Source organism: Halichoeres trimaculatus, unplaced genomic scaffold (genome assembly GCF_033239565.1).
Source record: "Halichoeres trimaculatus isolate MK-OKI-2021-1 unplaced genomic scaffold, fHalTri1.1 fHalTri1_scaffold_24, whole genome shotgun sequence".
Classification (NCBI taxonomy): Eukaryota; Metazoa; Chordata; class Actinopteri; order Labriformes; family Labridae; genus Halichoeres; species Halichoeres trimaculatus.
The window spans coordinates 5,763,220-5,787,794 of record NW_027437202.1 but is presented as its reverse complement, the minus strand read 5'-3'; the positions used below and the strand labels follow the sequence as shown (position 1 = coordinate 5,787,794).

Below are 24,575 nucleotides of genomic sequence, written 5' to 3'. Positions count from 1 at the left end.
TTTAAGGCAGCTTAGCAGAAAGTTTGTTTTAGAGTATTAAATTAATGAGTTGATGGAGAAAAACTTGCTCAATTTAGAAATGAAGTCCAAAGTAAGGCAAATGCACCTTACTTTGAGACTCAGCCTGGAGGAAAGTGAAGCAGAGAAACCTGCCAGAGGAGAGGAGACGTGTGGACTGTGCGGAGTCTTCAGGAGGACTGAGCACTGATTCAGTAAACTGCTCTGCTTTTATAATATAATTTTAACACACCTGAATCCAATTAGCAATCATAATGCTTTAACTGATCTATATGGTCTAGATCTATGTTGATCCTCTGTAGATTCTCTGTGGTCTAGATCTATGTTACAATATTGCTGGCACACCTGTATGACCTCACATCACTACAAGACCTGCCCTCTAGAATATTATACTATTCATGAACTGAGATCAATCCAACACTTTGTATGAGATCTGCTTTAACGAGCTCTGTGTTCTCGTGGTTTGGTGATTCTTAGGTTCATGAAAGCTTTGGACTTATTGCCTGTCCATGTGAAGAATGAGAGAAAAAACTTTTCATCATTTCATTTCACATTTCTTTTTATTTAACATGTTACACACTTTGATCAACAACAGCAGGGGGTGAGACTGAGCTGCACTTTAACTGGACAAACATTACATGAGAGACACACCATGGGATGAACTTCATCATCACTTTATTTCAAAAGACTACATTAAGAAGGAAGTGTGATTAACATTTACACATTAAAAGTACACTACACAAACTTGGAGGGAAAAAAAATTCTCGCAGCGTGTTTCACAGATTCTTCACACTACATGGTTTTCTTTTATTCACAGACACAGATTAAATAATGACTAACACATGAAGTATGTTGCTCCATGTGGAAAACATGAAAATACTACACATAACACCATCAATTACAAGGTCTGTTCCAGTGTAAGTTACTTTGTTCAAAACTAATGTAGTTTCTGTTTCAAATGTTCTCTCCACTTTCACAAATCAGAAATCAAAGACCAGCTGACTGTGAACGAACTGTATCTCCTTTATTTTGACAATAAAGTAAAATAAACATTGTTAAGATGATAGAAAAACTACAGTTAACAAAGATCCCTTGAACTTGACTTCCACATGATGTGTCTGTCCTCTGACAGTCTGACCGCTCCACTAGTGACCAGCTCCAGAGCAGCAGGAAATGCTCGGTGCTCAGCCTCTTTGATCCTGTCCCACAGACTCTCTCTGCTCCATCGAGAAGCATCTGAGGAACACAGAAGAGGAAAATTGATGAGGAAAAGTCTGTGCAGGTTCAACCTTCATATTTTTCATCTCAAGTAATGCTTTAAAAGCTCACCCGAATCGACAGCGAGCTCTGCAGGCAGCACTCGAGGGATGTTCTCTAGCAGTCCATCTCCTGTGATGTGGGAATACGCTTTCACGGATCCACTGCGAAGAATTGGCAACAGGAGGCGACTGTAGAGCTTTGCTGGTGTCAGCAAAACCTCACCTGGAAGCAGAGAAGGGTTAGTTTTAAAATAAGCTGCAGCTAACCATTACTTTACTGTCACATCCACACGCTGACTTACCGTCTGTCCTGACTTCTCAAAAGGAGCAGGCGAGCTGTAGCTGGGGCCGGCCTTCTCAAAGACACCAAGCTGAAGCCGTTGCTGTGAACCCCAGAGGAGGCCACCTCGATCAGCATGTCCCCAGCGTTGATGTCCTCCAGCCGGGGCAGCAGGGCTCCATGCTCCACCGCTCCCACACAAAACCCCGCCAGGTCATACTCTCCTGGAGCGTAGACGCCTGGCATCTCTGTCGTCTCACCACCTGAACGCAGAAGATCATATCAAAAACTGAGTAGTGACATGCACATATATGATTATTTTTAGAAATCACTCACATCTGTGTCTGCTCTTGTGTTCTCACAGGATACTGAAACACATCATCATCATCTCCTCCTCCTCCTCTTCTTCTTCTCTGCTTCCAGGTGACAGAGGACAGCATTACCTGGAAATATCAGCCAAAATAAAATCACATAAAGGATATTGCAATGTTCCCCTCTGAATCACCTCCCATGATGCACTGCTCCTTTGGATCTCTGATTATTTCTGAGTTGAACCCACATGTGACCATTCCTGTTTATATTTGACTTCTACTCTCTCTACTTAAAGACAGCAGAGGATATTTGTGCTCAGCCTGGAGCACCTGGAGTATCAGCAGCATTGTCTACCAAACATTTGCATTAACGCCTGTTTTTCTACGTTATAACTTAGCGACATGTGCTAGCGCAACAGGCCGGGGTGGTCTGGTACTAAACTACGGTATTAACCCAGTTTACAAAGTTTGACAGCTGTCACCTTTCAAACATGAGCAAAATGTAAATAGATACATTACCTCGTCGCTTTGCATCCTGGGAGGAGATGTCTGAAACAAAGAAAAGTCGAGTTAAAAAGATGATCCCACATCCATTCATGCTACAAAACAAAAGCACGCCATAAGAGTGACGTTCACACAAAAGGAAGAGCGAGTGCTCATGGGATATTGAGTCCTTCAGGATAGTCCTCACGGCGCCATTGTTGTCACGGGTTACCAGGGTAACCATAGCAACGGCTGGCTGCTCTGCGATGCTGAATCACGACGAAAACTTCACTGTTAAATTATACTAGCTCAAACGTTATTATCATTCCTTTAAAACCACTAGCTTTAGCTTTGAATGTAGCATCGACTTTAGAAGCTCCAGAAGTTACTTTTCTAATGATTAATTTTGTAAACAAAACTGTTTTATACATCAATGCTTAAAGTAAGGCGGACATATTTTTAAAGTAACACTGGTTTAAAATGTACTCTTTTTTTATTTACCATCTCTTTTGTTCATTTTAATCCTAAGTATCCTTTTACCTTGTTTACAGGAGTCCCCAAGCCCCAGTTGCTGGCACAGCCCAGGCCCTCGGAACGCTCGGCCGTCGCCCTTCTATGATTGGCTCAACATGAGAACCAATCAGGAGGAGGTGACAGATTGCGATGCCATGACTGATTGCTGATTGGCTGGGTATTGGAAGGTCGAGAGGATGGGAGGAGGGAGGGGAGCTCTTCCCATCCGGCACGAGTGACAGAGAGAGACTGGAGGCAATGAATAATTTTTTGTCTTTTTATTTTTTGGTGAATACAGAAGTTGAACATGCACTTACAGGAAACACAGTGAGGCTGTAACACGGTTTTGTATTTTTCTCGGCCCGATTTCACGTTCTCTGCATGCAGTACATCATTCTTTGTCTTCTTGGTTTCGTCTCTGGCCTCGGCCAACTCTGAACTTAATGTCTAAGAGAGCAAAGAGAATGAAAGAGGAGACAAAGATGAGTCAGAGGATGTAAAAAAAAAGTGAAAAAACATGACAAACAGGACAAATGTGCAGAAAAAGACACAGGAAAAAAGAGCTAATTCATGATTTATGAACATCTTAATAAGATGCAGCTTCTACAGCTTCTGGCTCTGTATCTTAAAAACTTTGCATATTAAGATTTGAAAAATGCTAATTTCACGCCCTCGTGTGGTCAAAGTGTGAATTTTGCATTTTTAAGAATTAGAAAATGATGAGATTTCTGCCCTCCTGTGGACAACAACTGTAACTGCAACCTTTCTTCCATAAACTGAACTAAATCTGAATTTCTGGACTGAAACTGCTTCTTTTATGTCTCTCTCCTTCTTTTCAGATGTCCTGATACTCTTCTTAAATTCTTGTGTCTTTAATTCATACAATAACACATAAAGAAGGCAGCTTGGTGCTGACAGTTATCACACTGCTGTATCTGTCTGCAGTTATTTTTTTATCCACTAGATGGCGACATATACTTGTGCTTTCTTGTGTTGACTTTTAAGGGCTTCTGACAACTTGTACTCCACTCACTTTCTAAAACAGCACCTTAAAAACTAAATTAGTCATTAAACAAAAGCTGTGTCAACTTCTGAACACTCTCCTGACGTTAACACAACTCTGTGTGATGGAGTTTCTTAAAGAGCTGATGTGTGTGATCATTTCTTTATTATTGTCATGAAGTTTCTCACACAGAGACACAGGGGCAGGTGTGCAGACAGGCACATGGACCCTGATACAAAATAGCCAGAACAGCCAACCAAAACCCGGTCTATCTTTAACCTGAGCCGTCGGTGTCACCCTGCCAGTCCCACATGTTTGTGGAGCTCCAGGAACTCTAGAGCAGAGTGCTGAGTCGTAAATACCTCTGTTTTTAAACCGCCCGCTCCCATGATGCCGAGCAGGGAGAGAGGAAGGAGGAAGAGGTCAGGGAGTGTGGCTTTTCTGTGTGACAAAACGTTTGCGTGGCTTTGGGGTTCTAACATTTTACTTCTCATCTTCTGCAAACCAACAACTCCTCAGACAGAGAGGGTTCAGTGAAGCTGGAGTCCATTTGAACAATATTTAACATGCTTCAACAGAAGACAGAAACACACACACCAGCCTGTGTGTCCTGTAAAAACTCCAGAAAGAGTCGTTTACAGCTGCTCTGACATGTAGTGTACTGAACGGGCACAGCGGGCGGGTCATAAAGGGGCTGATATAACAGCACCCTGCTGAGGAAGAGGATGGAGAGCGGGCTCTGATCTGACAGGAAACTGGAAGAAACATGGCCTCTAGTCCAACTGAGACACACAAAGTGAAACTTTTACTCAATTACTCAGCATCTATCTCACCAAACAAAGAACAACACACACTCTCACAGTGATGAGAGACGGTTGGTTGGAAACTTCTAGGCCTGCCGTGCCGCTCTCAGAGCTGTCAGTGAGGTTCATTTTCAGATGTTTGTGAGGAGTGACCGGTCTAACGTTACTGCATGCCTCTGCACAGGACGAGCAAAATATCCAGACGTGACGATGTGTTTTGTGCATGTTTGGGCGCTCCAGGGCCTGCTATGTTCCCACACTGTTCCTACAACAGAAGGTTGACTTTGAAACTTCTAAGTTACTCACATGAAAATGAAGAAGTGGTTCATCCACTCCAGCTCCACACCTTTCCTGCAGAGACACAAGAGACACACCAACGTTAGCTCAAAGTTTGCTCCAGATTTAGCAGATTAAAGGAATCAGAAATCACAACTGATGTACATTTGCACATCCTGTATCCTTTAACTGCTGCTCTGTCTCCCTGTGAGCTCATGAGCTCTGTTTTTTTGTTTGATTTAAGAAGTTTTAAACACCCAGCATGAGGGTTTTCATAAAGAATCTGCTCCTAATGTGGGAAATGTCAGAAATGGGTGCAGGGATTGTGGCTGCTGTAACAGATACACTTCAGGAGCAGTGCGGCCTATAATCACTCCAGGACTATTATTATTGATCTGGTGATGTTAAAGGAGGAATGCAACATTTTTTATAAAGATTCTGCAGGTGGGTTTCCAACTCACATCTGTGACACTAGAGGCTTCAAAGGAGAAAAAAGGAATATTCCGCCTAGTTATGCCTGACTCATTTTCCAATCTGTTGCTTCTCTAAATATTGACCGTAGACCCCCACTCTAACCGCGCTGTCTCTTCTCACGGACAGGCACAGACTCCCAAGGGCTCAGTCTTCTGTCAAGAGCCATATGGTGATGTGTGTGTGTGTGTGTGTGTGTGAGAGAGAGAGAGAGAGAGGGAGGAGAGAGGCTCAAGGTGTCAGAAGGGAGGGTGGTTTAAATTTAACTGCAACAGGGCTGATATCTGCTGCATGGCAGGTCGTGTCTCTCCCCCCTCTGCTCTGTCTGTCTCACACACACACATCTACACACACACACATCTACACACACAGTCTGTCTTTACAGTCCCCAGCTCCAGACGCTCGCTCCTTCTCCTTCTCTGCCACCTATCAGACCACCTGGATTGTACGAGGGGGGCCAGCTGAGGACGCGGCGGACGAGGGGAGGAAAAACCCGGAGGGGGAGCGGATTTTCACACTGAGGATACGGCTTCATCTGAAAGCACAGCCAGCGGCACTGCAGAGGCAGAGCACACAGGGCTGAAGATCTGCTGCACGAGGTAAGACTTTGACGCTGTGTGTGTGTGAGAGTGTGTGTGTGACAGGGGTAATATTAATCTCTTTTACTGTGATGGAAAATGAGGTTGCATCTTACAGCGCTGAGCTTTCGTCAGCGTTTTGGCTCCTGGAGGGGATCCAGATCGGACTGTGTGTACGCAAAACGTTCAGGAATAAATCAGATTCTCAGATTGAAAAATGCTGCACGTATCTCGTTAGTCATGCATCATGTGAACAAACTTTTCGCCTCATTTCGAGGACTGGATTCTTCTCATTTTGTGCAGGATCCTCCAAGTTGCATCTCAGATTATGAAGATTTGTCAAGTTTTTCTCTGGAACAATAGCTCCACCATGCAGCTGCACTAAAACCTTTATCTCCAGTGGATTAACGGGACACTTACTGAGCGCGCTGTAATCTGCAGTGTGGCAGCTTTCCTGCTAATTAGACAGATATAGAGATTAAAGACTACCTGGAGCTCTAAGGAGCATGAGGTGCTCCGTTTAATCCACGCAGATTAAATTTGATAGAGCTGAGTTTATCCCGCGCTGCACATGGTTTTGCATGTTTTGGAGCTCACAACGCATCACTCCTGCTTGTTGAATTGGATGTGCTGAGCGTAGCAGAACAGGATACGGCCTCGCCGGTGGATTTGCCCACCACATCAAAGCCGCGGAGATAACTCATCCGGGGATACTCGGACGCTGGTGTAGCGGCGTGGGGCGTATTGGTTGCAGCGAGGGAATTTCCAAAGGGCAGCGTGTCCATGAGAGGCTGCAGCGGTGTCATACAGTATCTGAAGGGAGGGGGGGTCGGGTTACAAGGCCTGGGCTTGTGTCTCAGTTTGGAAACAGATTCACAGAAGGAGGAAAACACGGCGTCAGTGACGGGTTTTAACAGTGAAACTGAGACTTTTACACATCCTGCTGCTGGTACATGTCCCTCCAGATTTCCATGACGTCCACATACACGTGGAGTCAAAGCAGCTCAAAGATTCTTCACTGTTAAAAAAAACTGAAATCTTATGAAGTGTTTTTGTCTCATTCTCAGTAGAAAATTTCTTTTGAGACATAATATGAGCCACATTCACCTGACCAGTCCAGAAAAATGTCTTATTTCAAGTTATTTAAAGACAAAAATTAGGTCTGAATTGCTTGTAACAAGTAAAAAAAATCTGCCAGAGACTTTATTCTAGTTTCAAGTAAATTTTTTTTCTTGTTCAATCAATCAATCAAAGTTTATTTCTAAAGCACATTTCATACAAAGTCAAGTTGCAGCTCAAAGTACTTTACATAAAGACAAACCATTTATAACTGGTATTTGTGTACTCATATATACATATACATAAATAATGACAATCATAGTACTAAGTAGTATGATACTGTAACTGTAATGAATGGTTGGTAAGAAGTTAAGAGGATTTGGAGACTAATGCACAACCACTGAAGCTAAATCAAAAAATATATTTATATATAACAACAAACACAAGAAAAGGCAAAGCAATAAAACTAAGAAACATCTAAATAAGAGACTAAAAATATATTTAAAGTAAGTAAAAGTATGATAAAAGATTAAAATTAAGCCTAAAATAATTAATTGTAAAACGATAAGAACTATATCCAAATATATGAGCAAATTAAAAAAAATGGAATAAAGTATCAGACAATAACATACTGAACTAAAAATGTTCTGATAAGAATTGCTCCAAAGAAATAAATAATTATAATAGTCAATTTTTGTCCTAAAATAACTAAAAACAAGACATTTTCTGGACAAGCCAAGTGAATGTGGCTTATACCAAGTGTAATAAGACAATTTTTACTTAAAATAAGACAAAAACACAGGTGAATGTGTCTCATAATACGCCTAAAAAGACATTTTCTACTGAAAATAAGACAAAAACACTCGTTAAAGTTTCAGTTTTTGCAGTGTTTTTCTGCATGTTTTAGGACACTAAACTCAAGCCCTAGCGACAGGTGTCGAGGTATTCCTCCCCTCCTGAGAGTAAATATTTGGGTTGACAGAAGGACACCCCTCCGCTCTCCAGATGCAGCTTTAAAAAGTCTCCGTGCTGGGTCACGTGACCAGCAGTGACAGGTTAATCTGTTTAAGGACGTACGGTGGGGACGCACAGGGCCGCGAGCCTTCTGGTGCTGCTAATCTGCCATAAGCTGGAGAGAAGACGGCAGACTGAGGCTGAGCAGAAAGTTTGGGGTTAAATGCGACCGTGGGGGTCAGGGGAGTTGCCGTAAACCCCTGAAACATGAAGTCTTCCTAAAACTAGGTTAAAATCTCACACGTCATCACTTTGAACATGAAGCGTTCAGACTCCCAGCTTCCTCCAACTTCCTCAAACTTCCTCCAACTTCCTCAAACTTCCTCGATCTTTCTTGATCTTCCTCTCAGGTGTGAGTGACAGATTGAGGGCAGTGGGACAGAGATCATTAAAGCAGACACGCGTTAAGGCGAACCTCCTGGTTCCTTGAGCTCCACCAGCTGCAGTCAGGATTAGGCGGTTTGGCTGAAGGTGTTTGATTCATCAATGAGGGGAGCTTCGTGCTGCACGGCACGCTACGGCAAGAGTAAATCTCATCTTGTGAGCTTTAAAAAAACAGATCAGAGACGGTTAGAGTTTGGCCTGGGATGCCTTTTCATTCAGATGGATCATTTAATGGTATAAAAACCCTCGCCAACCTTCCTCCTGAAGTGCACGACTGCAGAAACATTCAACCTTAGCTGCATGAATAATTCACACACATATCTCTGTAAGCCTGAGCCGGACTGTGCTGCTCCTCTGTGTTTTGCAGCCACTGCTCGTATCTGTGGAAGTGTTGAAGTGAGTAACGCTTGTAGCTGCACCAGGACACCCAGCAGCATCAGTGATGGATGGCTGCTTGTGCTGCGTTCAGAGCTGTCAGCAGGGGGGACGTTATGTGGAAAGTGAAAATGCAACACCGGTTATTGGATTTTACGTGTTCAGAGAGCTCAGATTGAATCCTTTGTCACGTTTGGAGGCTCTGCTTTGAAATTTCTCAACACAAGAGAAGCAGAGAGAAGCAGGACAATAAGAAGCAAATCTGTGCCTCCTCCCTGAAGACTTCCCTCCATCTCCGTTTGAGAAGAGACAGGAAAAAGTTGTCGTATATATTTAGATAAGCTGGCACTCAGGGAGAAGGTAAACGCTTCACGAACCCTCAGCTCTGCATCTCATAATCTCTTGAAAAATCCTCTCAATCCTGCAGACAAGACACAGACCATTTCACAATTACAACGCTCGCAGTAAAAGCTGTGAAACTTAACGTTCGAGTTACAGCCGCGATAAAAAGATCTCACTTAATGGAGGAGAGGACTTTCCACTCACTGCTGCACCAATAAGGAGATTAGATGGTGTTGGTGTTCCATGTATTATTCCCTCTGCTGGGTCACATGACCAGCTGCACGGAACTCCTCATGAGTGTGTGACATCATCACGGAACTACTGCAGCAGAGGGAGGATCCAAATTCACAAAAGCTTACAAACAACTCGTCATATAGGCCAGAATCTTGACCAAATTTGTGTCAAAATATGATTTTTTTGTAGGAAATTTTGTCAGGAATCCATTTGTGTCACTTTCAAAGCTGTGCGACTTTTACTTTTCTGTCTAGAGGCTCAAATGTGTAAGCCTGCGCAAGTGGAGGCTCCAAACCTATGCATTTTAATGGAAGGAGCTGAAAGGGCTTCTGTGAGGTTTACCATCTTTGAGGACTCGCCATTCGGAAACCGTGTCCGAAATGACAACTTCCATAAGAGCTTTTGTAAAGCAGGGTCTAATCTGTCATGTGAGTGATTTTCAAGGTGATACCACTTATGGTTTCAGAGGAGATAATTTTTGCAGAAAGGGTAAAAATGCAGCAAAATCGTATATGGTGCGTCGCAATGAGACAAACATTTTGGCGTTGGTTTGATTTCTCTACGACATTCCTACAGGTCGCTAGGGCTATTTATGTGTGCCTAGGTGGCGCTAGAGAGTCTCCAAGCAAGGACCCTATTTATTCACGTAAGTCTTCGACATTGCCTGGATCTGCAGGTGCGTCATAACCTTTTCTGTATTTAGAGCCGATGTTCTGTGTTAAATATACGGAGAGGGACAGATTCCTGCGCCCACCCAGTGACGCAGCTAACGCTTTTCCATGATGCAGCAGAAAGGATGACCACGACACACATTAACACCACAAAGTTCACGTCTGCTGGTCGTAAAAGTCAAAAGGAGTCATGCATGAACGCATGCACAAGATGCAAACAAATGCATCAAACGTGATTTTCTTGCAGGAAATCTGATGTGCACAAGAGAAATCTTCCACTTTCTGGAGCTGAGTGAGCTGTAGAGATCATCGTTGCTCTCTTTGTGGCCACATTATGTAAAAGAAATCTTTACAGAGCCCTCTGTCATTCCAGCCTCAGCATGAACCAGCTAACATCCCGCTGCTATTCCTGCTTTGCATCCCCACCCCGGCATCACCTTTGGTTGTGAAATTCTTGGCATATGTAACATGATTGGATAAAGCGACACAGGTGGCAGCTTGATGCTAAAAATGCACTGCAGATAAAAAAAAAATCAGAAGCCCTGCTGCGAGTCCCCTCTCTTTCAGCTCCATCCTCCATTGTTGCTCCTCTGTGTGTTTGCTGTCGCTACAGAAACAGACTCTGGGCTCAGCCCGGCTTTGACTTCTGCATACGCCAGATGACAGGGTCAATTATCAGGCTATTTTCTGATGACCCACTAACATTTCAGCCGCTGCCTCTTATTCAAGAGGAGCAGGGCATGTGGAGAGGAGCAGGAACACAGGAGAAATGTGAGTGCTGCAGCGTCTGACAGGTAATTTACTTGCTTTAGCACGCACAGTGCAGGACAGATTTGGAAAATGTCCCAAATTGGCGTGACTTTTTACAGAGTGGGATTGTGTTTGGCAGGAGCGCGGCTGGGATGAGGCCCAGGGCTCGGCGGCACACGGTGTCGGTGAGGGTGAAGGAGGGTGCATTACACCCATCTGCCAAGATGACTCATAGGCAACGCAGGGGGGGCCAAAGCCACAGCTCTGCCTCGCAGTTTGCGTCCAAGTGCTGAAGGATAAACTGCGGTTTGGGCAGCTCGTCCTCAGCTTTCATTTCAAAACAACCTTCAATTCTTCTCCTCAGCTTTTCTCCTCCATATTTGCAGAAACGGACAGTCACAGAAATCAACTCCTGAGCTGCCAGTCACTCATAAATGCACCGACTCTCCGCTCATGACTCATCCTCCAAAGTGATAGGAGACAAAGTTTACCGTCAGGGAAAACAAAAGTGCAACGCTGCTTAAAGAAGTGAGGCATCAGTGAGTTTTTAAACAACAGAAACATGAGTCAGCTCAAAGAGAAATGTTGTTTTGCAGCTTGGAAGGAGCACAGTCGATGAATATTAACAAAGCCAGGGGAGGAGGAAGGGAACTGCATTATCATCAGGCTCTCATATCGGGGCTGAAGCTCAGGCTGATATCGCACATTTTAACCATTTTAGCCTCTATTAGCTCATTGTTTTGGTTTTCTTAGTTTAATTCTGAAGCTGTTTCTCTTGGGAAAAACAAACACTTACATCAATTTAGAGATTAATTATGTCCAGTTTTGTTCTGCATCTTGTTGACGCTGCCATCATGTGGCCAAAAAAACCCTTACATGCTGTTTTTGATTGCTATTTTCTACCTGAATTTTGTCTTTGACTTTTCAAAATTAAATATCAAGAATCACCTGTAAAATCATGTTTTTGGGTTATTTTAAGACGTTATACCTCAGGATATCAAATGCTGAACCTTTAGTCTGGATCTTTTAGCCAAGACTGAATTTGCACAGGATTTAAGTCCACAGTTAGTCCTGACTCACTCTGCAGAAACTCATCTGCTCCTGGATGATGAGATCCTGATCCCTGTTAATAGTCTGCCAACCGAACCCCTCGGGTCCTCTCACACACACTCTTCCTCCAATAACCTGCTCATTACAAAGCGATCACAGCTTCCTGTTTGTTAATTCATCACACACCTCCTTCCCTGATTGATCTGCTGATGTGCATTATTCCCTGCCCTGCGCGGCGCTGTCATAAGGTCGACGCTCTAATTGCGGCGCAGACATTTGACTTGTAAATATCTGGAGGTGTGACTCATCACAAAGCGAATTGAGGGGGAGGTTGCTTGGAAACTGTGCATGGAGGGAAAGTTAAGCCTTTTGATAAAGTAAATGAGGAAGCTGGATCCACAGAGAGTACATCGCAGAGTATGAGCAAGAGAAGACACACTTTACATGTATTAATCCAGAGCAGAATAAAAAAGGAGCTAACGCTCTGAGGAAAGACTTCCGCGCAGCAGGGAAAGTCCTGATAAATGAAACCCTGCTCTCAGGAGGACACACCATCAAACTACAGTACAGTTCCTCAGCAGGACGTGCTCCAACACCACCGGGCAATGTCTCAGATAAACTCTGCAGTTCTGCCGTGCAGGGGATTGGATGACCCCTAATTTTAGCCTGAGGTTCGTCGGCCACTGGACAGATTGGATTACGAGCCAAAAAGTCGAGGACGCAGCAGTCATTAGCTTAAGGGATGATGAAGAAACATTTCCACTTTGTGTATGCAGAATTCAGCACTTTTGGTATCAGACACAACCTGAAAATGAAGCAGCACGTCTGTTAAGTTGTGTCTGTGCTCCTCACTGAGGGTGAAGTAGCAGCATGTGCAGCAGCTGATGGATGCAGTGACCCTCTAATCCTCCTCTGTCAATCCTCCGTCTCCCCACAGATGGATGGACAGACTGGGATGCTTCACTTAATGAATGAGTGAGTGCAAACTGACGCTTTTGTCGCAGGCGCTCTTTTCTTAAACTCCAGGATGAAGTTGGTGAAATCACCTCGAAGTGACATCCTGCTGAACAGCTGATGAACCCTCCGACTTTCTAATCTGCTAAGAGAGTTTTTCTTCTCGGGAAACGGGAGAGCCAAGTTTTTTATCTCCTACACGGCATGCCAGGTTTTTATTCACTGCTCTGTCAACTGTAAAACCACAACGACTATCTGACAGCATGACTGTCTGAGAGTCGTCTCAGGCTGTCTGCAAGTCTCTGATCCAATTATGCAGTAAACATGCAGGATACAACAACGAGACGGGCTGGGGTTGCAGAATGCATGTTAGGAATTATTAATCCAAGCATGCTTTTTTACTATAAAGGGAAAATCCACAGATTAAGCCTGCAGAAGATGGTTGGATTAAAAAGTATGAGTGCAGAAGAGTCAGTCCCTAAAAGTTGAAAAATGCCGCCCTCTGCTGGATGGATGCTGCTAAGACCCTTGAGCCTTTAATGTCATCAAATTCAACCCAATCTGATCTGGAACACACATTTCTCACGAAAAGAAGCAGCAGCTTGAGACAAAGTTGGCGCTAATAGAAACATCACTCCCATCTGTCAACAAACCTGCTCCATATTTCTCTCCTCCTGATCAGTCAAACTTTATTTTGACCTGACGGTTGTCATGTTGATTTGCTGTTTTTTCCAAGCGGGGCATGTCTGGGATGGAGCAGAGAAGATCAGAGTGTCAGGATGTTGGGGCTCGGAGGTGATTTGTCGTCTTCCCCGGTGGCCCCTCGAGCTGACAGACCGTTTCAGATATTCACACCCTGCTACCATCGGATCTGTCTGGATGTGCTCCGTCATGTTGGGCACAGCAGACGGGGAGCAGACGTAGAGGATCACATTTTAGATGGAGAGAGATCAGAGAAAGATGCTGAAGTGAGGTGATATCAAATCAGGAAGAGTCGAATCTCTGATCATTTTAAAAACAGAGATTCACTGAAAAGACAAGTCAACGACACAAAGCCACCCTGGAAACCCAGCAGCCCTCCTTCCTCTGAACCCTCTGACCCTGCTCCCTCATTTGCTCTGACATTAAAACCCTCCAGCAGCTCCAGGCCAACTCAAACCCCATCCGCCCTCCAGCTTCTTTTTCTCATAATCACCTGCTCCGAGGAAGACAAGGTTACAGTCTGATGACACTGAGCGTGGAGCACCTGCCAGCGGATGAAAGCCGATACAGGATATTAAATATATTCTGCATGTTCGGCATGTATCGAGGCCGGGCTAAACTTAGAGACGAGTTTAGAGAGGTTGATCTTGTGTCATGTTTTTATGCTTAAAGAATAAAATTTTAAAGTTCAAAGTCTGGGAAAAGATTTCCCTGGATTGCATCATGCAAGAAAAAAATACAATGACCATCCTCGAAGCATCCCTCATGCGACCTCCAGGCCCGGAGCGCTGATCCCGACCTGTTGCCGTGGCGACCCTGCAGCTGTTTGTAAACACTGGAGTCTTTTCTTTTGTTTGGCTGGATGCTGGTAACCCCTCCAGCACAGCACGCTGCTCTTTGCTCCCTGACAGTCCATCTGTCAGAGTGTAACTAATGTGTTTAACACAGTTCAGGAACACTTAGAGAGGAAACACGAGAAGCTATCAGGCTGGGACATACGGAGGAGTTCAACAAGAAGTGTTCACTCACAAAAAGTGGTTGTGTCTATCATTTAGACATCAAGCAGTGGTTATGTTCATGACTTATCTGTCTTAATGCAGGTTTTTAATGCAACAAATGCAAATAAGTCATGCTTATGAAAAACAGTGAAATATCTTCCCTGATATTTGATTTCACAGCCAGCAGGTGGATGCAATCTTACAGAGAAAAAAAATGTATCCACACCTGACTTTGAGTCGACACAAGCATTCAAAACGTGGTTACCTCCAGAGCCCTGGAAATGCATAAAACACACAACTCTGAGACAAAAAGTTTGTTTCGTGAAACTGTTTCTCTATCATGAAGGACTTTTCTCTTCTGCTTTACAGTTTTACATCCTCAAAACTCTAAGATCATTTGACAAAACAGTCCTACAGCCCATTTCTTTTTCAGAGTAATTTATTCTTCGGTTTGTTTTTTTGTGGTAATTAATTTTGTTTTTATGATCAATATTTTTTTATTGGTTTATTTTTTGTTATAATTATTTCTGTTTTTATGAGTAATTCTTTGTGGTAATTAATTTTGTTTTTCTGATAAATATTTTTTTTTATTGGTTTGTTTTGTTACAATTATTTCTGTGTTTATAAGTAATGTTTTAGTGGTAATTAATTTTGTTTTTCTGATTAATATTTTTTTATTGGTTGGTTTTTTGATAAAATTATTATATTGGTTTTTTTTTGTTATAATTATTTCTGTTTTTATGAGTAATTTTTTTGTGGTAATTAATTTTGTTTTTCTGATTAATATTGTTTTTATTGGTTTGTTTTTTGTTATAATTATTTCTGTGTTTATGAGTAATTTTTTCTGTTTTCAGATTAATTTTTTCCTGTTTTTCTGAGTAATTTTTTCCTGTAGTATCGAGATCCTTAGAAATCCCGCGAGAACGTCCAACCTGCAGACGACTCTGTGGATGTGTGGTGGCTCCTGTGTCCCGCACGGATCAGAGATCCTTAACTTTCTGGTTCGCCACTGGCTAACTGTAGGCTACCTGTACTTTGCCATTCGCAAAAATGAACAAAAGCATTTGCAATTTGATGGAGGCTTTGAGAAAGTAATTTCTGTTTTAAGAAATGAGCTGAACCAATGGAAAAAACTGTAAGATGTAAGTTTGATTTCTGTAGATTAAAAACCTTTGATGTCCAACGTAAACCACCCTGAGACAGAAAACTGCTTTTAGACTCCCCGAGACTAAACACCAGGATCATGAAAAGGCTAACAAATGCACATAGTGATTTAGTGTACACTTTGTGTACAGTAGGCCGCACACTACCTACACATCCTCCATCCTTCCCCTCCCCTCTGCTCCCTTTCTCCGCTCCCTTTTTGATCTGCGTCTCCTCCCCTCAATCACACTGACAGGCGCATGATGTCAGCCTGCAGGAATTTACTCTGTAATTTGTGGAGAGGGTGTGTGTGCACGCATGCGTGTGTTACGTGAGCATGTGTAAGTGTGTGTGTGGGAGAGAAAAAGAGTGAGGAGGTGTGTTTTTTTGTAGCACACCTGCTTCCTCACCTTTCACCTCTCTGACTTTAACGGGCCTGCCTCTGAGCAGCTTCCAGCTCACATGAAAAGTGAAGTCATCACTGAAAAAAAATAAAAAAGCTCAGCGCTGATGTAGATGAGAGTGTTTAAAGGTGCATTCCCACAGTTTTAAGACGCAGAGTTCAGATGCAGGATGAAGCACTTGTTGGCGGTTATAGATGAGCTTTAAGAGCGGTTATGACTGACTGGTTGGCTCGGTGAGTTCACCCAGTGTGAATGAATGAGCCTTTGACCTGCTGGATGTGGAGGAAGCCTTGGTGGTCCCGGCTAGACGAGCCCAAACTGCCAACCGTTTCCAGTAACAGCTTTTGCTCTTGGCTCCGGACATTGTCCTCGCTGCTTAATGAGAGCACGAGGTAATGGAAGGTCCTGAGGGACGGAGGGAAACGAGGGGGAGAATTTATGAATGAATGAGCGAGGCTGTTTTTATTAATAACGCTGATTTGAGTCAAGCTGCAGAGCTTAAGTCCAAACATTGACTGTAAATTCACCTCCAAGAGGGGAAGCCAAAACACTGCTGAGGGACTGAGCACATGCAGAAGGAGGCACGAGACTTACATCACAACTAAGGGTGCAAAAAGAGGAATCTCAGAGCTGTCAGAGCCGGAAAAAACTGAAAACTTATCAAGAGTTTTTCTCTTATTTTAATTGGAAAATGCTTTTTTTGACTTAATATGAGCCACATTCACCTGACAAGTCCAGAAAATGTCTTGTTTCAAGTTTTTAAGGACAAAAATTAGGTCTTAGTTGCTCTTAACAAGTCAAAAGAAATCTACCAATGGAACAAGAGAAAAGTTTCTCGTATTAAGACATTATTGTAGTTTCAAGCAAATTTTCTTTCTAGTTCCATTGGCAGATTTTGTTTACTTGTTACAAGCAATTCAGACCTCATTTTTCTCTTTTAATAACTTGAAATAAGACATTTTTCTGGACTGATAAGTTGGATGTGGCTCATATTAAGTGTAATAAGACAGTTTTTACTTAGAATAAGACAAAACACTTGATACGATTTCAGTTTTTACAGTGTAGCATACAAATACAGACTTTTGTAAAGTTTAAACAGTTAAAAGTTGTAAAAGTTTAAAAATTTATTATTTATTAAAAAACCGCGGGCGCAGATCTTGGTGGTAGTAGCAAATATTCTAGGATCAAAGGATCAAATATTCTTCTATCTATATTCTTTAAAAAATAAATTTTTTAATAAATCTTTACGTTAACACTGAAAAAAACTGAAATCTTATCAAGTGTTTTTGTCTTATTTTGAGTAAAAACTGTCTTATTATTTGCTTCTAACAAGTAAAAAAAAAAATCTGACAATGGTACAAGAAAAATTTGCTTGAAACTAGAATAATGTCTTAATACAAGTAACTTTTCTCTTCTTCCATTGGCTGATTTTTTAAACTTGTTTCAAGAAATTCAGACCTCATTTTTGTCTTTAAATAACTTGAAACAAAACATTTTTCTGGACTGGTTAGGTGAATGTGGCTCATTCTTAGTCTAAAGAGACATTTTCTCCTGAAAATAAGACAAAAACCTCTCTGTTCTCAGCTCTTTGTGCTTTCATGTGTCCCTTTCAAAACTCCTCTGCCTGCACACATCACACATCCAGCTACAAACACACGCATACCTGACATAAAAAGTCATCCAGCCTTTTAACCAAATTCATTAATCCTCTCTGTGTGTTTTCCTGAGCTCCTGCTTGACTGATCCTTTTCAGTGTGTCGTCTTTATTGCCCAAACTGAGCTCAGCGGCCAAGTTTCTTGCATAAGATCTGAGCACCTGTTAATCATAATAACATCACCTCCTGGCACAGAGTAATAAAACAGGACTGGAGTTTATTCAAACGCCTGACACTCGCTGGATGGGATTAGTGAGAGGACAAAGAGGGGATAAGTCATCTCTGGGCAGTTTTACACATGTCACACATGTTCCTTCTCGCTGTTATCGACAGAAAGAGGAAGAATCCCTGAATGTTTGTTTCTGTTGAAATTTGAGGGAAACAATTCATCTAAAATCACCGCTCTTGATTTTATCTTCCTGAATCCTCCTCCGAGGCGTTCAGGGTTATCTGGGGTCTCGTGCAACACATGTCGACTAATTAACTCCGTGTTCTGGCAACTGCGTTTTCACACCTTCTCCAAACTGACGACACGGCGCTGTCATGGAGCAAAAATGCGCCCACACAGGCGTTTTAAGAGCCGGTGATCCTGCCTCCTCCAGCACAGGAAGGCCCAGAGGAAATTTCCAAACAGCACTTTTTTTTTTCTTCTTTTACTCAACCTGGTCTGCATCCAAAGTCAATTAACACCCTGTGTTTATTTGGATTTGGACTGTGATGCTAAACAACAAAGACTGATGGGATTTTGAAGCTTAATGGTGGAGAAAAGTGGCGTTAAACGAACACTCGTTAAAAATATGTTGAATTTTCAGATCTATGTTTAAACATCACATAAAAATCTCTTTCTATTAATCTTCTCGTGTTCGTAATGGAAGAAAGGTGTTAAGCAGTTTAACTGCAGCTCTACAAATTATTTATATCATGACACAAGCACAAATCAGCCCACTTTTCACCAGCGTTAACAGCATTTTCTCACCACAGTGTGTGTGAGAACCTGGCCTCCTCGTCTCAGAGTTTCCAAAAACTAATAACACAATCACAGAAATCAGGGACATCACTTTCCTGAGTATCTCCAAAGTAATTTACTCGTCTCCCACGGCGGCAGTAAGGGATTGATTTGGAGATACGTCAGATCCAGAGCTATTTTCCCGTCCCCTCTGTGAACTATTTTATGAACTATGTGATATATTTGTGATCCATCTTGGAGATTTTGCAGATATGTGATACTTGCACATGTCTGCAGCTTTCTGTGCATGTGTGTTTGCAGCATCACAGCTGAAACTGGATTAATTGCGCGTGTAAACTCATTAGACAGGATACATACTGTTCTAATGACGCTACAGTTACATACCGTCCGCACACACTCGCTGCGCCGTGAGTCGATGTGGAGTCTGTCTTAGACTGCAGGGAATTACCTCAGCTCTGAATCATGTGGCGCCTTGCCGAGAGTGTGCACAATGCAATCACCCAGCCATCTTTCTTACTCATAAACTGTCAGAGGGCCTCACACAGAGGCCGACGCACACCGCAGAGGTTTGGACACAATGTCTCCAAGGTGCAAGTGAAGCAGGCAGATTCTGTCAGAGTCGTGACACAATCTTCCCGTCTTTCAGCTTGTTTACGCTCAGGAGTGACAACATGAGACAACAGTTAGCATCACAATCTCTCGTCTCTGACTGAGAGCTCTTCGTGGTGACGTAATGCCTCCATGCCTCCAGGCAGATCATTCCCTCTCACATCAAACACTCAGAAATGAGTCTCAGCTTGTTGTTTGCTCCGTCTTTGAGCTCGTGTTGACTTTAGCTGAATATAAAGGTGAAAAGTAATAACTCTCCAACTCCAGCTTACCACATTAGTGTATTTATGATAGCTCAATTTATCATCGTCAGCGAGTCAATGAATGGCCCATTCATGCACCAGATGTCACAAAGACGCTCTGTGTCGTGGGCCTGAACACTCCTGACCACCTATCATCATCAGTCGGTTCACGAAGACTCAGACTGGGTTCAGCCGCCTCAGTCTGGGCACTGATTTCATGCTATGGTGGAATTCATGGAGCGTAAATAACGCCCGTCAGTTTTGGGTTAATTTGGTGCGACAGGACTCGAGGTTCGAGTTCCAGAAGAGTTTTTGGAGGAGCTGTGGCCACTGCTGAGTGACTAATGGTAGCATGTCGGGTAATGACGACGCGCTAACGGCTGAACAGATGACGATAAAAGGACGTACATCTAGTTTAGGACCAACACAGAGTACGATGACATTGTCTGCGGAGTATCTGGAAGGCTGTTGTGGCATCCCTAGTCAGTCATGCCTTTAATTCTGCATTTCATCAGAGTAAAAGTGACTCCTGGGTTCAGATTTACGACACACAATAGCAGAAGAGTGTCTCGGCCATCAAACCCAAAAAGGTCTGGACCTCGACGTTGGACCACGGAATAACCGTCTTATGTCCCGTCTTGTTTTGGGCGTCGTGCTCATGACTCATCAATGATGACATTGTCTGACCAATCGGTATCCGGGAGTCCACAACGTCATCTTTTTTAGTATCGACTTAGCTCGCTTGGAACCAGAGCGGAGTAGGTACTAAAACTGGCTTGGTTTTTTTTCCTTTTCTTTCTTTTTTTTCCTTTTTTTCCCTTTTTTTTCCTTTTTTTTTCCCCGTTCAGGAAAAAAAAAAAGAAAAAAGAAAAAAAAAAAAACGGCTTGTTTAAGGGGATACTAGGCTAGTGGAAACACGCTGCAAATCGAGTAGAGCCAAATAGAGTAGGGCCAAGGTCATAAGAGTGATTTGTTGTTCAAGGCCCTTCAAAGAGAAGGTCACTGACTCTAATTTTGTGCAGAACAAAGTGGTTTCATGAACACATCTTGTCTTTTTTCGCAGGTAGAGGAACATGCGATCCCGCAGCAACAGTCTGGAAGACGTGACAAAAGCCAAGCTGTCGCAGCAGCACACAGATGCACGAAAGTCTTCTGCAGAGCGGGAAGACCCCGCAGGAAGGACCGAGCGCCGCAGCCGCCACAGAGAGCCGCCGGACGACACCGGCACCATCCAACGAAACCACAAGATGAGCAAGAACAGCACCTGCGCCAGCGGGAGCGGAAGCGGGAGTAGCAGCGGAAGTGGGAGTAGCAGCGCCAGCGGTGCAGCTAAAGGTCGCAAGGAGAAGGGCAGGGACCTTTCCCGAGATGACCTGGTCTTCCTCCTGAGCCTGCTGGAAGGGGAGCTGCAGGTAATCCTGGCCGTAGAGCTGTCGGGCTTAGCGATGGGAACATTTAGGCAGAACAGCAGCAGACCCCAGACGTGGCTCCGACCCAAGTCGGACGTTTAGTCAGACAGTGGGCACACGAGACGGACTAAAAGCTGGTGTTAATGGAGAGCGAACAGCTGAGACGACTTACTGTCATTCCAGCACTGGATCCAGGAATCTCCTGGCAGTGTTCTGTGACAGAAACAAGGCAAAGTTTGTTTTAGTGAGAGCAAGTCTCAAGCAAGCCGAGACGCTTTTATTCTGGAGATTTAGTCGATTTAGTCGTCAAATAATGGCTTCTTTCACTCCATATTTCAACCATTAATCGTTAGCTTCCAATCCAGTTATTTATGGTCTGTGTTTGTAGATTTATCTCCTGGTTTCTGCTGTTTGTTGTTCCACAAAGTGCACTCTCACCACATCCACCTTTTCCCCTGCTGCAGGCCAGAGATGAGGTGATCACGGTGCTGAAAGCAGAGAAAATTGACTTGGCGCTGTTGGAGGCCAAGTATGGATTTGTCACACCACAGAAAGTCCTTCAGGCCCTGCAGAGAGACTCCATCCAGGGCAAGTCTGAGATGCTGCAGGAAGACATCTACGAGAGGCCCATGGAAGAGGTAACACACCCTAAGGTTTAGACGGACTTAAGTCCCTTTTCTGGGTGTTAGAGGTGACAGATGTTTTCTCTGCCGCCCTCACAGCTGGACAAGCTGGTGGAGAAGCAGCGAGAGACGTACCGGCGGATGCTGGAGCAGCTGTTGATGGTGGAGCAGTCGCACAAGCAGGCGCTGTTCAAGCTGGAGGACGAGAAGAGGAACCACGGGGAGTTCATGAAGAAGAGCGACGAGTTTACCAACCTGCTGGAGAAGGAGCGCGAAAGGTGAGTGCTAGCGCGATCTTTGGAGTCTAAATCCCTCCAGAGCTTGTGATGAAGTATCAGGATCACGGCCTTACTCATAAGTTGTGTTTTTGTGGTATAAGAGTTCAAATCCTCCATCCAGCTCCAGCCACTCCTCCTCTGCCAAACACAAATGTCTTTATAATCCCATGTAATGTTCGCATTAAATCAGAGTTCCTCTGGATTACAGAGGGGAAAACCAGACTAAAGTATTCCATTATTGTTTTTCCCATGACCTGCTGTAAGTCCTTAACTTTTATTATCACCTTTTATTGAAGGGCTCTGCACAAACCTGGAGTTTTTACTGGAGATGATCCAGCCGCTCAGAGCAGGGAGGCAGAAGTCTGCGGACAGATAATTTAGGTTGGAGCTGGGATACACAAATAAGCTTTAGGTTTATGGGAGCAGTGAGGATATTTGGGAAGCAGAGTGAAAAAGCATATCTCTGGATCGCTTGCAGCTGATGTGAAAGTAGCTAATGCAGCATCCCTGGTAACACTTACGCAATCAAATCCAACATGAAATGATCCATTTACACTCCCTGAGATCGCATGTTTGTGCTGAACCCTGCGCTCAGTGTCGAGGGCATCACAACTATTTAAGCTCAGCGCACTGACATGTTGCAGGAGCCTCAAACTGTGAACCTTATATCTGTAAATACTGCAATGTGAGAGCAGCCTAGGAGGAATTATTTGGAAGTGTTGCTGAACATCACTCTGAGATGGATGGAGGCCAAATGTGGAAACATGTCGGACTGATTTCTTCTGTAAATGTCACAGAGAGCTGTTACCGTGCATGGCAGCGTTTACTGCTTCCTCAGCAAAATCACGTCTAACACCCCTCATGCGGCGAGTTTCACAATGGAAACGCAGCTGGACGTCAGCCCGTGACCTATTTGGGACAATCACATCATCGCACTGTAGCTGGAGCAGTGTTTGAGTTGGAACAGAGGACGGGGGGCGACGACGGCGGCCTGTGCTTTGTCACCGCGCATGTCGGAAAACACCACTGCCATGAAAAATACACCTCGGTGCCGGGTCGCGCTAATTACCTCGTGAGAAATGGCGAGTAGATTTATACGACTGAGAGGGAGGCGAAAAAGGGGAAACTGCGCTAATGGCTCTGAGGAGCATCCATCATGCAGCTTGTTCAACGTTACCAGGAAAGAGTCGAGGAGTACATCAGCAATGACATCATCTCATTGTTTTCCATTTTAATAAAGTTTACGAGGCTTTCAGAAACAACGATTTGTGGTTTTGCAGGGCGGTTCATCTTAGCTGGGGGCAGTGACTTCCTCGAGTTTTGTGTTTACTGTGAGGTCATCTGGCATCCAGCAGGGACTCAAACTCTACAACTTTAATGAGCACAAAGCCGACCAAACACATCTCTTGGAGTAAAAAGCTAGCATCTGAACACTCACTGTCCAGAAGTCAGTAGAATAAAGGATAACCTCTTCAAACCTCCACTGCTGCTGACACAAAGCTTCAGCAAGATATATGTCCGTCATAAAACACTCCATTGATCTCTAAAGTTGTGGCTGCACACTTGTCATCAGCTCGGCCTCTAGCAGAAAGAAACACCGACTCCCAGGGGAGCCTGAGTAAACGACATTTCAGTCCTTCGCCCAAAACACAAAACCAGAGTTTGCTCAGCGGCTTCTGTTCTGCTCTGCACACCTTCCAAAACATCATAACAGAGACTCACTCTGTATGCGAGCTCTGACTTCAAGAAGGGGAAGCCACTCTTATTGTTTGAGGAGGTGAATCAGCTTTCAGGAGGCGCAGTGTTGCAGGAAGGCGGCTTTCATTTTACTCTTGTTAATGTGTTGTTGTATTGGGAGTTTCGTACAGTGGCCCTAAAGGCTCAAAGCACTGCTACTTAAGAAAGAACAAAACACAACAAGTGTTTGACAACAACAAGTGCGCAGCATTGAAAAAGTGCGCTGCAAACACCACAACACAACACATTAGAAAAGTGCGCTGCAAACACAACACAACACAACAAAAACACATAAGAAAAGCGCCCGTAAACACCACAATGCATTGCATTAGAAAAACGTGCTGCAAACAACCACAACACACTAGGAAAGCGCGCTGCAAAGACAACAAAACACATTACAAAAGTGCACTGCAAATAAATGCTGTACACATGTTGTCAAATTGATAAAGATGCTTTCATAATCTGCTTGTGTTTTATCTTTGTGCGTGTGCTTTCTTAAAACTGAAGCGAAGTGAGCTTCAGGGCCACCGTAGTTTCGGCGGCATGGAATCATTTCCTCTTGCAAACCCTTGGAGAGCTGCGAGCTGTGATTACATCCTAAGATAATGTGTAGAAAAAACGAAGCACAGATCTCACGCTGCTGCCGCTTTTAATTGACCTTTCTGCACAACATGACGCCTCTGACTCCCTGGAAGCTTTAAAAGCATGTAAATCAGAGCAGGAGGCTGGGGATGAACCGGGCTCCCCTCTGATTAATTAGCAAATCGAGCGTCCGTCCACGAGTGATGACCTCATCGCTCGCCGGGTACAGCAGGAGCAGCAGGGGTGTGAGAGTGAGCGCGGCGACCTAACCATCAGCAGATGTGACTTTAAACAGGACTTCAGCACGCATCCTGCATGAGCTTCACTCGTCTTTGTTCTTTGGAGGAGCAGAGGATGGGGAGTGAATTTTACGACCATCTGTATCCTCTGATTTCATG

The 24,575-nt window shown here is 43.8% G+C and overlaps 1 protein-coding gene across 1 annotated transcript in view; it reads left to right on the top strand.

Moving 5' to 3' along the window:
* The first annotated feature begins 3,304 nt into the window (after positions 1-3,304).
* Positions 3,305-24,575, top strand: part of filip1l (filamin A interacting protein 1-like) — a 43,907-nt gene continuing 22,636 nt past the window's right edge. The window contains exons 1-4 of the mRNA XM_074664237.1: positions 3,305-6,016; positions 20,612-20,960; positions 21,422-21,595; positions 21,680-21,858. Of these exons, the coding sequence (XP_074520338.1) occupies positions 20,622-20,960; positions 21,422-21,595; positions 21,680-21,858 (692 nt within the window). The 5' untranslated portion in view covers positions 3,305-6,016; positions 20,612-20,621. The remainder of the gene's footprint in view (positions 6,017-20,611; positions 20,961-21,421; positions 21,596-21,679; positions 21,859-24,575) is intronic.